The sequence below is a fragment of the Mastacembelus armatus genome, chromosome 10, assembly GCF_900324485.2.
Source record: "Mastacembelus armatus chromosome 10, fMasArm1.2, whole genome shotgun sequence".
In the NCBI taxonomy this organism is placed as follows: Eukaryota; Metazoa; Chordata; class Actinopteri; order Synbranchiformes; family Mastacembelidae; genus Mastacembelus; species Mastacembelus armatus.
This window is the reverse complement of record NC_046642.1, coordinates 4,371,668-4,383,844: the sequence shown is the minus strand read 5'-3', so window position 1 is coordinate 4,383,844 and position 12,177 is coordinate 4,371,668. Positions and strand designations below refer to the sequence as shown.

At 40.2% G+C, this 12,177-nt stretch overlaps 2 protein-coding genes across 5 annotated transcripts; both read right to left on the bottom strand.

Annotated features, from left to right (window-relative positions):
- Positions 1 to 1,674: 1,674 nt before the first annotated feature.
- ccna2 (cyclin A2) lies at positions 1,675 to 4,951 on the bottom strand. Of its 2 annotated transcripts, XM_026331291.1 has the most exons (9): positions 4,879 to 4,951; positions 4,343 to 4,762; positions 3,659 to 3,911; positions 3,428 to 3,534; positions 3,131 to 3,354; positions 2,828 to 3,032; positions 2,630 to 2,743; positions 2,269 to 2,402; positions 2,101 to 2,152 (listed from the first exon to the last, which is right to left on the bottom strand). In XM_026331291.1, exons 2-9 carry the CDS (start codon positions 4,562 to 4,564, stop codon positions 2,101 to 2,103), a joined length of 1,311 nt encoding a protein of 436 aa, XP_026187076.1. In that variant the 5' UTR covers positions 4,565 to 4,762; positions 4,879 to 4,951. The 2 variants fall into 2 exon arrangements, with proteins under 2 accessions (XP_026187075.1, XP_026187076.1); XM_026331290.2 differs by lacking the exon at positions 4,879 to 4,951 and having other exon boundaries at positions 1,675 to 2,152; positions 4,343 to 4,564.
- Positions 4,952 to 6,119: 1,168 nt separating this feature from the next.
- On the bottom strand, positions 6,120 to 12,159 carry bbs7 (Bardet-Biedl syndrome 7). Of its 3 annotated transcripts, none has more exons than XM_026330877.1 (19): positions 11,735 to 12,159; positions 11,524 to 11,589; positions 10,991 to 11,053; positions 10,705 to 10,880; positions 10,421 to 10,601; positions 10,252 to 10,324; positions 10,042 to 10,149; positions 9,675 to 9,805; positions 9,445 to 9,529; positions 9,170 to 9,272; positions 8,857 to 9,049; positions 8,671 to 8,745; positions 8,502 to 8,567; positions 8,093 to 8,232; positions 7,736 to 7,900; positions 7,404 to 7,513; positions 7,203 to 7,306; positions 6,537 to 6,660; positions 6,120 to 6,399 (listed from the first exon to the last, which is right to left on the bottom strand). In XM_026330877.1, the coding sequence occupies exons 1-19, from the start codon at positions 11,768 to 11,770 to the stop codon at positions 6,266 to 6,268; spliced, it is 2,133 nt and encodes a 710-aa protein (XP_026186662.1). In that variant the 5' UTR covers positions 11,771 to 12,159; the 3' UTR covers positions 6,120 to 6,265. The 3 variants fall into 3 exon arrangements, with proteins under 3 accessions (XP_026186662.1, XP_026186661.1, XP_026186663.1); XM_026330876.1 differs by having other exon boundaries at positions 8,502 to 8,570; positions 11,735 to 12,158; XM_026330878.1 differs by lacking the exons at positions 6,120 to 6,399; positions 6,537 to 6,660 and adding an exon at positions 6,677 to 7,135 and having other exon boundaries at positions 8,502 to 8,570.
- Between the last annotated feature and the right edge of the window lie 18 nt (positions 12,160 to 12,177).

Genomic DNA, 12,177 nt, shown 5'->3' with positions numbered 1-12,177 from the left:
AACTGGTTTGGCTATGTAATAGAATTCCAGTGTGTTCCCATGGTTTAATCCTCCAGTCAGGCACAAGTGCGTATTGTCAGTGATAAAGCAAATCTCTTGAGAGAGTGTGCATGGTCTTTGAGCTGTCCATTCTCCTGAGGTGAAATGGTGGAAATCTTTGTGCAGCTGGGCTCTGCTTCCCCTCTCCTGTCAGACTCCTCGCACAAAGCCAGCCTCCCAATTTATCGTGAGAGAGAGGGGGGGGGGAGCGAGAGATGCCTTATAGCCATTGGCTGCCTTTACTTCAGTTTCTCAGAAAAAAAATCTAATCTGATGAGTGAGTAGTAGGAAATATCGGTTTGTATATTTCTATCAGCTTATACACAGATCTAAGATTTATGGCTTTAACAGTTCATAGTATCAAATGATCCTAGCGGCTGTGTAGGTTCCATAATTAATGGAAAATGTACAGCAGCTGAGATTTCACCCAAAAATCTTTAGTGCCTCCTGCAATATTTCTTTGTTCATGTCTCATTATTTTAGATAGAACTATAATGATGCTGCAGGGAAATTCAGGCATTACAGCAATAATAGAAATCTGTACAAGTGAGAATAACAGTAAAGCGAGTCAGGTAGATGTCAGATGGTGTCATTCTGTAATTAACAGTCTGACAGCAGCAGAGGTCAAGGACCTGCAGGTTTTTTTCATTTGTTCTCCAACTTTGCAGTGCTGTGCCTCCATAAAGTTTGAGATTTGAAAAGCACCTAGCTAACTTTCAGAATACAGCAAATAACACTCACCTTTATGCAAATATCCTCCAACAGCTACATAACAGCCGATCACAATCACCCTGATTCCAGCTGAAATAGAAGCAGAGTGGTTTACTAATCGAATGCACCAATGTTACATGTAGTACATGAAAGATTTTTAAATGAAAAGAAAGCCTGTAATGACCAACTATGTTTTCCTGTATAAAACCTGGCTAACAGAAAAATATGGCAAAAAAAAAAAAAAAAAAGACTGGGTAAGTTATTTAACCTGACAAATGTGACAGGTAAATGTACCTGTTTAGTAAATGGCACTCAAATATTGGTTGTGTAAAATGAAACTTCTTTACCCACCTGTTTAGCAGAAAGTAGGTTCTGCTTTGGTTTTCATTTGTTTCAGCTCCTTTGGAAAAAACTCCAGAACCTTAGTACACACCCCCTGGCTCTCATGGCCAACATGTATGCTTTGGAACAGACTAGGTGACAAGCTTAGCCCCCATTGCCACATTTTGTAGCAGCAGAAACCCATTAACATGGGGCTAAACTAACCATGTGCATCTATGGTAACTGGCATCAGTTAATATTTTATCATGCTGAAGTTATTACTGCAGATCTATAAGAACCATGTCTCTTCAGCAAAAATTGAACAAAATTAAAATTGTTGCAGAAGCTAAATTTCTTTCTACTAGACATACCTAATTATTTGGCAAATACTTTTAAGAGCAAAGTACAGTGATTAGGCACATGTATTTTTAGTTCACTAAAAATTAGTTAAACCTTATTCCATGTAATCAGGTGCAAGCTGCAGGCTGAAAACCCCTAAATTGCTGCCAACCTTCCCACACGTCACCTTAGAGAAACAATAGCCCAAAACTGGTCTCTGCTGCCCCCATGAGTCCAGTGTGACCATGAAGCTGTTAAAACAAGTCTTACTTGAAATGAATTTTATTTACAAGAGCCATAGTTTACAGTGCAGAATATGCCTCAATGCTGTTAACTTCCAGTACACCAATGTAAGGAGACGGTTGACTTCATGACAGACAAAATGCTTTAATCTGCTTGCTGTGAGACTAAATATTTTCCATTTATGCTGCTTAAAAAGGTGACAGACTCCTACATTTTGTCTGATTAAAAGTCAAACCATTAAAACTGCTTGATTAACCAATACAACTGTAGCATTCAGTGTGAATGTCAGGATTGAATATATAAAAATACCATAAAAATTCTGAGCTCTAGCACTACTCCAAGAAGAGCAGGCGATGTGGCACATCATTTAAAAAAAAAAAAAAAAAAAAAAAAAAAAAAGAAGAACCAAAAACTGACAAGGTACAACTCTACATGGAAAGGGGGAACTCAGTTCAGCAGCAATGTAGCTGGAGCCTCAATGCAGGAAACTTCATGGTATCTAGGAAACAAAAACAATGTTCAGGGCATCATAATACATCAAGCCAGCAACAATGAACACTTCAGCCCACAAATAACCAAGTCCCATCTTAGTTCAATCCTATTTAAAGTACTAACTTTGAGCCCTTGTATTTCTCACGGACAGACTGCTGGGCATGCTGAGTAGCACTGAGGTAGGTTCGGTGGAGATCCTTGACACATGGCATCAAACCTTCCAGGGAGTAGCCAGTCATGTCTGTCAGGGACTTGGGCTGAAAAGGATAAAACTTGAGTCCTCTTGCACATAAAAGCCCAGTGCTACTGGGAGTGCTTACAAAAAGCATTGAGGTGCTACAGCAAATCTGGGCTCATTTAATACATTTTAAACACTGCCTAAATTCTAACAAATGTCAGGTTGTCACAGCTCATGGTAGGTACTCTGACTTACCAGTAGAACTTTAAGAACTAAGAGCATTAACTATTTCTGCCTTGAACTTACCCATGAGCCACCAGTCACTGTGTTGTTTGCCAGGACATATGCTGCAGCAGCAGTCTCAGATGGGAGGTACTTCAAGAAGGGATCTGAATCAACCAGACTCAGCTCCCCAAGGTACTGAGAACAGAACATCCAACAGCTCAAAACACCATAAAAAAAAAAAAAAAAAAAAACACTTTGGAAAAACTGATGCTTGCTCACCATTGCTAAGTTTTCCACTTGTTTGCCAACAGGCTGATGGAGGAAGTAGTGGGTGAGAAACTGGACAATTGTTGGTGCTGCCAGATCAAAAGAGAGGACTTTAAGCACCAGATGCTCCATTCTTAACACTTGCTTCTTGGTGTAGGTGTCATCTGTGATGTAAACGAATTCAGCCACCTCTGGGGGGTAGATTTCTTCAAATTTCCTGCATTTGAAGATTTAAATAATTAACAGGAAGGAAAAAAAAAAAAAAAAAAAAAAGTTGACACCAATTGAAGTTGAATGAACAAAAGAGATACGTACGAAGCGAGGAGCATAGCAGCAGTCCCGACCAGCTGGAGCTTCCCCCTCAGGACAGACATTGAAGACAGGAAGCGATCTATGTAGTTGACAGCCAGATAAAGTGTCTCATTCTGGAGTTTGTACTCTTCTCCAACCTCAACCAGCCAGTCCACCAAAATAGCCCTCATGCTGTTGGTGATGTCTGGTTGCTTCTTCATGTAACCTGCTTTGGGCCTTGTTTTCACCTGTTGGAAAACAGTAGGCACATAAGATCTTGAGACAGCAATGCAGTTTATTTAGTAGCATTTCACTTCTCACCTCCATTTCCCTGAGGTATGTGTGGATTTCAGCAGCATACTCTGGGACCTCATTTACATTGAGAGGTTTTTCCTCACCCTCAACCACAGACATGTCCATAGGAGAGTCTAAATAAGCACATTAAGCAAAGTGAAATACAACGTACACAAATACAGCTGCTACGACATTACATGCTTTTCATACACTGTCTAATACTAAAAAACACTGAAAATGTAATAATTTACAACCCACCAAAACTGACATCCATTGCAGATGGAATGTCAATAGTGGCAAGGGGCTGTCTGAGCCGTGCCACAGTATTGCTGATGGTTAGGGGAGAGTCTTCAGCAATGGGCTCTACCCTAACAGGCTCAACCACCAGCTGGGGCTTCTTGCTGCATGTGCCATCAGGCTCATCCACATGGATCTGAAAAGGCTGTTTTGCAGAGGGTTTCTCATAGCTTTTGCCAAACTCCTCATTTTTACAAGACAAGGGCTGTGATGCCTGCAGGACACAGAACAGGGTCAGGTTAAAAAGTGTGGCATAAGATGTGAACAAAAAGCTACAACAATACATTAAACTTTTCTTAAGGCAAGTATTACTGCGTGATAACACATACATCTTAGCTGGATGTCAGTACATCTCATTCAAAGAGACAATGCTGTTTAATTGGGGGCGCTGAATAAAAGTGTGGCAGCAGGAGTGAAATGAAAATGGCGGACTCTGATAATAGCCGACATTAAAAATACTTGCAACTTCGTCAAAATGAGTCAAAACTGTCGGAAAAGGGAACTTAAACTAGTCGAGCCTTAACTATAACCGTGGTAGATTAAATATATTGGCTCCAAAACCCACGATGACCCCACATCGCCCCAAACAAAACAGCAGCTGGAGACCAGAGCTTAGCCCGCATGAGTCGAGTCACCCAAACTGACCTGCTTGGTACCGCGCTGGTTCTGTGCTTTGCTCCGCTGGTGGTTCTGCAGGGCACCCAGGACGGTTCTGTTTGCTGCTGGTTTCGGGGGAAGGTTTTCTTGGTTCTCGCTCACAGCAGCTCGCGGTTTTAGCGAGCCTCTCAGTCTGGAGAGCATGTTCTCCTGGTTGTGGTGTTCACTAACGTTAGCCGCGCTTCCGTGTCCTCTGTTAGCTCCTGACATTTCCCCCCTCAGACAAAAGCCAAAGACAGGCTGCAGCTGCCGAGAGTTTTTTTGTTTTTGTTTTTGAAATACCAAACGACTTACAAACACCGAGGTGAGTCAAGCACGGCTATTGGAGGCTAGCATTAGCTGCTAGCTCGCCGAGGAAAGAATCGTTCGGTCAAAACTAAACAGTTGAGATGGCAACCACACTTGGAACTGCAAACAAAGCACACGACATCAAAAAATGCACAGTGGCCAGGTCAAAAATCGACGACAAGGGGAAAACACAATTTCAAGTTGCCATACTTGTAAGTTTAAACGCTGGTACCAACCTGAACCGATACAGCGGCGAACCTCGATCCATTCACCCAAACGTCGCTTTCTCTCAGTTCAAGTAGCCCGCGAGGATTGAAACGGACCAATCACAGATCGCGTAGGCAGTGACGTACTTGAGTTACGGCAGCCGGGAGACACCAATAATGCTTAATTGCAAATAACAAACCGGTTTTACACTTGAGCGTAAATGTACATTTATGTGGCATATGTGCAGATGTTATACACGCGCACCAGCTGTGCTTTGGTGACGTTACACTACAAAAAACTTAGTCTCAAACCTGAAGTCACTTTAGACATATAATGAACACCTTTACAAAAATAGGAGCGAGTTCTGCAGTTAAAATTGTAGTTACAGAATCAAGGTGCAATACAAAACCTAAATTAAAAATCAAAAAAAGAAAGAAGCATGTGGGAGATACAGTCATTGTGAAACTTGTAGTGCTTTTGAACTTCACTTTATTATACAAACAGGTGTTTCTCTTATATATCCTAGCCTCATTGATGAATGTAAAGTAATAAGACAAGATAGCAACTCAGCAGCACCACAATCTTTCTGATGGTAAACTGTAAAACAGTTTCAACAAAGAATTAGACATTCAGAAAAGTGATTCAGCATTTCTCACATGTAATATTTCCTTCCTATAGAATTTCATATTGTAAGAAATACCCATCCATCCATTATCTATACTCGCTTATTCCTAACCAGGGTCCCAGGGATCTGCTGGAGCCTATCTCAACTCTCTCTGGGTGAAAGGCAGGGGTCCACCCTGGACAGGCCACCAGTCCATCACAGGGCCACATAGAGACAAACAACCTCACACACTCACACTCACTCCTATGGGCAATTTAGAGTCACCAATCAACCTGACATACATGTTTTTGGACTGTGGGAGGAAACCAGAGTACCTGGAGAAAACCCACACAAGCACAGGGAGAACATGCAAACTCCTCACAGAAAGGCTGGGTTGTGAACCTGGGACCTTCTTGCTGTGAAGTAATGGTGCTGTTGGAATAATGAATCTTACAATACAAATAACATCAAACTTTTATTTCAATGAAGAAAATATTATGATACATATAAAATTCTACATACATTCCATGTGCTTATAATGGTTTATTTTTGGTCACATAAATATCAACAAAAGATCAGCCACTAAAGAGGAACCTGCAACATTCTGTCAGTCTTACAGTGGTTTATTAATCACCACCCTAGTGTTTAGATCTGAACCACATCATAAATAAACATTTTACATACTTAGGACAAAATTTACCTAAATGACAGTGTCATAACACTGACTTCTAATAACCTCTGTATTTACAATACAAAAGTAGCCCAAAGACCCTCAAGACAAGTAAATAAACACTTCCAATCTACATAATCTATCACGATTCACTGAAAAAATCTAACAGAGAATTCAATTCATAATTATCGAGGATCTCCAACAATGCCGAAACCTTGGTTTTCACATTCTGGCCTTTGAACTTGAATTTGTCAATGAAGAGGTCTGTGATCATTCCTACAGAGAAAAAGAGAAACCAAAAATGATTAGTTCCTGGAGGCCAACCAGCTCAATACTTGGAGGCTCTGGATGAAAATCTTACTAAAATGTAGTGATAATGACTATCAGTTAAGAGTGGCTGTTAAATACCATACCGTAAAGCCTCTCAAGGTGCGCAGGCTGCTTCTTGTATTCCTCCAGCAGATTAGCAGACTCATCCAAGATACTGCGATACTCTGGAATAAGGAAGTCAGCATTCCCCTCATGAACTTGAAGCTCCTGTCAATTGGATAAGAAGCAAAGTGGAGTTCCGTACAAGGTGAACATAAGCATCTTCCGCAAACATGGGCTTGTGGATTTACACAATAAATAAAGTGAAACAGTGATTATTTAGATGCATCACATTAAGCACAAGTTGTCTTAAAGCTGCAAAGCATTTTGATCTATATACTGCTCTGGGAGAAGCATCCCACTCTATCTGTTTCTCAATTCCCAACTACATATTAGCTGTAGACACTATATACTTCATACTAATCTTTTTAGCTGTGCATAATAATACAATAATTATTATAATTCTCAGTTGATCCTGGAGCTGTTTCATAACCATCAACAATTGTTTTCACATTATTCCAGATGTGTGTTTTTTTAGTACTCATACTGACTGTTTGGAGTATGGCTAAAGGATACAGTCATCGATTCGGACTGTGAGGGCCTCACATCAAAACCTAATGTTCATTTAAGTTTGTCTGGTTATCTGCAGAAAAATAAACATATATCAGACTGGATTTTCTTGGAAGATGGAACATTTAATCAACAATTACCTTAAGTGCATCAATAAGCTGAACTTTTCTAGCCAGCAACAACTGGTGCTCCAGTTTTGGATGGATCATCTTAAGGGTGTGGCTCACAGAATCATCATTAATATCTGTAAGAATAATAAACAAAACACCACTGAGCACACTATAGTTTACTATAGATCATTGAGTAAAACAGGCATTGAAAGAGAATAAAAATACCCTGACCATATGAAATGTTCAGATTGATTTTCTTCTTGGTAGCTTCTTTAGAGAGAACATCACTCAGTATGGAGATGGTAGAGATGTTGTCTGACTTGAAGTGACCCTCTCCTTTACTACAATCACAAAAACATTTGATTCAAAGTTGACTTTAACATAAATTCTAGTTTAAAGGTTCAAATAAAATGTGTGAATATTTAGCATGTAGAAAAATTGAACTTTTCTAGCAGCATCATACAAAAGAGAACATTTCATTTGCACTTCAGTTGCCTGACCTGATCTCTTCATGAATTTACAGTATGTACATGCTTAGTCTTTTGATTTTGGCTTCCATTTACCTGTAGGTGGCTTCAAGTTGTGTGCCAAGGAAGGTGTTATGGAAATAGAAAGTGATGCTCTCTCCTGCTGGTGTTTTCTCTGGGACCTCAGGCAAACAGAAAACCACCCAAGAATGGATCTCTGCAAAACTGAACTGACCCACTAGACTGAGTCTGTTCATAGGTCTTTATGACAGAAAAACATAGACATGATATTTTATAAGGTGAATATTAAGACAAAAAACGGTCACATCATTTGTTAATTTTAATTATACACAATGGCATTATGCTTCTAGATCCAGCTTGAATGCACCATTCCAATTCTTGAAAATCAGACTTCAGTCAAATCTTCAAGGTTTAAGATAAATAGAATTTGACCTGTCCTGGTCTATGCTGTGAGTCCGCTGGTGGAGGGACAGAGGTTTGATCTGGTACTGGCGGACCTGGCAGGTCTTTGGCTGCAGTCTGGGGGTAATGTAAGCCTGCAGGGTCCCATACTGCCCCTCAATAGACCTCACCTAACACAAGAATTTATTGACAGGTTAAACACATTCTTTTATGCAGTGCGTCATACCACAAGAATTAGAAGCACATGGCTTTGGTAATCATTCATAAATATCTACTTAACCCTGCAGGAGGGTTTTTACTGTGATTATGGGTAAAGTGGTGCCTGTCATATTAATACACAAAAGGCTGTATGGTATTATGTTTTTTATACAACTGCAGTATCAAATAGTTTTCTGAATAATTGAGTCAATACATGTAAGTGCAGTTTTGATGCACTTACCTTGAGCTCAAGTCTAGTAGTGTTGGCTTGACATCTGTATGTGGCCAAGAGGAAGTTCCCATTAGGCTGCTGAAAACAGAGTAAGAGTCAGGTCTCTGGAAGCTGTAGGAGGTTTGTGACTTTATGTGTATATTATGTTTTCCCTGTCAATAGAATGTACACAGCTGACCTCTGAGTCACATTCACTGAAGCTGACAACAGCTGAGTTCTTATCCACATCCAGCAGGTCTATTGGAACATCACTCTGCAAAAGAGGTCATTTTTGGTTACATTTTGCATGTTTATTTATGTTGCATGTCTGGAACATGGGACTAAGACTAGTAGAGTGGTTTGATTGTGTAAGTGCTGGATGTACCTGGAGCAGCAGATTATCAATGGCAGTCTGCACCTCCAGTGTGAGGCTGTAGCTTGCATCATCCTGACAGAGAGTAAACTTGTCATTGATGCTGAAGACAGGTACAGCAGAGAAGGCAGTGCTCGACTGCGAGATCTGCTGGTACTGCTCTCGGCCCTGCAACACTTTGACCTGCAGCTGCTCCAACTCTGCCCTAAAAGGTAACAATTTGAGTGAAGAATAAATTGGTTTCGTCCTTCTCTGTTTTTCATCGCAAGTCAAACACAGCATAGGTCATTCTTTAAAATGAAAAAAAGTGCTATTTTTCTGATACCTGAGAGCTTCTATTTTGGACTGGGTCTCTTTACTCATCCTGACCTCGTCTCCAGGGCCAGCCTCAGCCTTCTGGGGCTCAGTGGTCAAACCAGTCACCCATCCTACACGGGGGGTAATCGCAGTAATTCATATCACATCCCATAGTAATCCATAGCTGCCGAACAAGCAAATTTTTTTTTCCCCGCTGATGGACATTTAGAGAGGCAGGACAATAGACAGATTTTCTTCTCAGAAAAAACTAGAAACATTGAGCACACAGTTTTCTTTTCTAACCTGTGTAGGTGGCAGTCAAAACCTCATCATAAGACTCTTTCCCCACACAGCCCCCCTGGACAGAGGTCACGCTCTCTGACAACACCTGTAACAGAGTAAACTTTGAACATCACTGATCAGCATAAATTATTTGATACCAAGAAGTACAATGAACTTAGAATTTAGAGTGAACTGGGATTTAAATTGTAGGGAGTATATAATTTATTGAGGTGTGCTAGGCATACACTCACATGCTCAAAGCGTAACGTTGGCTCACTGTTGCTGTCAAAACCATAGACCTCGACAGTGCCATCATCCCGTCCCACCAGAATGTCTTTCACCCCATCTCCAATAATGTCATAAGTGTCAATGCAAAGAATTCCTGATAGGAGAAAAATATGTACATCTAAGACATCGGAGCATCTTTAAAACAGTTTCAATACCATGTTAATCAGAATAGCATTATATATTCCTGTAATTCTAATAAGAAAGAAGGCAAGTGGTTCATTGGTTTCTTCACCTGCCAGTTAAAATTGATCTGCCATTGTACATGGTTGTTAAATGTGAATTTAATTGGTTAAAACATACACTCTCAATATGGTCTAATAAACATTATACCTCCTTTCTTTTTGCTATTGTCAATCTCCCATTTGGTTGCAGCTGAACATTCACCGATCTGGACTAACCCTATTTTTCCATCAGCAGTTCCATAGAGAACTTCATCGCCTATACAAACAGAAAATCATTCAACATCATGTTACATCTGTTATGTTTAAAGTAGTAGAATGATTTATGGTTCTAAAACACAGCACACAGAGGTTCATTTGCCTCCATCTTTGTTGTACAGTTCCAAGACAGATGGAGGTCCAGGGACTTCTATGTCATAGGCAAGCTCAGATCCCTACAGAATAACGAAACATATAAATCTCATCTCATTGTTTGAAAGTAAACAACATAATGCATTGAAGTAAGAACAAAATTCTTGAGCTTGGTCTACCTGCAAGACTCTGAGGACCCGATCTTGGCATGCCAGGACTGGGACGAGGCGAGTTTCTGAGGACAAACATGTGATATCATTGATTTTGTCTCCAGAAAGGTAATAGTCCTGATCCTTGCAGTCACAGTAGTGATTGTAGATGTAACTTGCACACACAAAAAGGTCAGCACCGGAGACATACCTAGAGAAGAAATAAGCAACATCATTTGATAAGGTAATAATCACATAGTTCTACACAGGTCAATCAGGCTGTGTTAAGAGGAATAAGGAAAAGTGGTACTTACATGGCATTTATGCTCTCAGTGAGGTTGGCTTCAAAGGTGAGGAACTGTTTTCCCTTTTTGGTGAATCCTCGGACCTGAGAACCAGAACACATAAAGATCTTCTCCTGTGGAGTTCCCACAGCTCCTCCAAGGTCCATTCTGACTATCTTTTGCCCTGGGAGTGTTTTGAACACAGGCTGAAACATAGTCACATTTCTTGACCTTAGAACTGTTAACTGAATTTCAACACAGAGATCTCATTAACTGTACAACAATGGAAGAATTTCAACTCAAATAAGAGACATACCACTGCCTCCCCCTTCTTCATTCCAAAACATGTGAGTATACCATCGTGATCAGCAATAGCAACCTGAAAGACAGACACAAGCAATATGAGGCAGGTGTATGAATAAATCCTCAAAGCACTTAGTTGTAGTATTGTGGCACGCTACGCCACAAGGGAGGCTTCTGATTGGTCCCAAATGCATTTTGCAGCCTAAAGCATGAGTCATTAAGCAGCAAGAACAGTCCTGCAATAGATGATATGATGATCTCAACATCATGAATTCAGTCTGAGATTTTACATGCAAACCACATATTTGGCAAATTACTCAAAAATTCTTGAAACCACCTACTTGTCAAGTACCTTGAAAAACTGCTGCATGTTTATAAAATGCATAGAGTCAAAGATCAGTCAGTCTAATACTGAATGGATTCACTTACTGCACTCTGTATGGAGTTAATGAATACATTAATTTCTGAGTATAGTTAGCTTTTGAAGAGTACTGTATGTTAAAAACTACTAGTGAAGCTTTGGTGCTGTTATGATGCTAGTAGTACCTTCTGAGTTGTCTTTTTCCCCAGTGGTGGAAGCAGCCTCATAGTTTTCTGGGATGTGACACCAACCTGAGGGAAAAACGGAGGATTGTCTACGAATTAGAATAAAAAGGCAAACGGATAGGTGAGGGGAACACCTCTTCAAATAACCTTTTAAATGCAGTACGACTGTAGCAGAATAAAACAATAAGCAACTGACTCTACTTCGTTTTACCTGAATGTAATCAACTCGATTTAGGTGGATCTCCATTTTCCTTCTGCACTAGATGTCTGTGATAAGTGTAAAATTTTCAGGTACCTTATAAAACTGCAGGAATCTTTAGCTGCATAACATGTTTATCTGGAATAGCAATAGTAAGGACATAGGGAGACTGGGATTATCTACGGTGAGGAGATTAGCGCGGTGTGCTAACGTTAGCTAGCAGCTAGCTAATGAGCTAACACGATTTATTCTCACGTTAACTGTGAGTTTGAATCATTTCCAACAAAATCCACCGAGCAACATAAAACACCCGAAGCAAGTCGCGGTCCGTATGTAATAAAAAACACAACCGAAACCTTTTCAACAACAAATTTAGACAAATACGGTCTATATCACGCTTCAGCACCAGATAAACACAAGTGTCCGTTGTCAATAGCGACGCTTTAGCTGTAACA

Coding starts and splice junctions, on each gene's coding strand:
- bbs7 (XM_026330876.1), bottom strand. CDS start 11,770: ATGGAGATCCACCTAAATCGAGTTGATTACATTCAG. Junction 9,530..9,674: donor CAACGTTACGCTTTGAGCAT/GTGAGTGTATGC, acceptor ACTCTGTTACAG/GTGTTGTCAGAGAGCGTGAC. Junction 7,307..7,403: donor CAATCTGAACATTTCATATG/GTCAGGGTATTT, acceptor TTATTCTTACAG/ATATTAATGATGATTCTGTG.
- ccna2 (XM_026331291.1), bottom strand. CDS start 4,564: ATGTCAGGAGCTAACAGAGGACACGGAAGCGCGGCTAACGTTAGTGAA. Junction 2,744..2,827: donor AAGTGGAAAACTTAGCAATG/GTGAGCAAGCAT, acceptor TTCTGTTCTCAG/TACCTTGGGGAGCTGAGTCT. Junction 2,153..2,268: donor GAGAAATACAAGGGCTCAAA/GTTAGTACTTTA, acceptor TTTGTTTCCTAG/ATACCATGAAGTTTCCTGCA.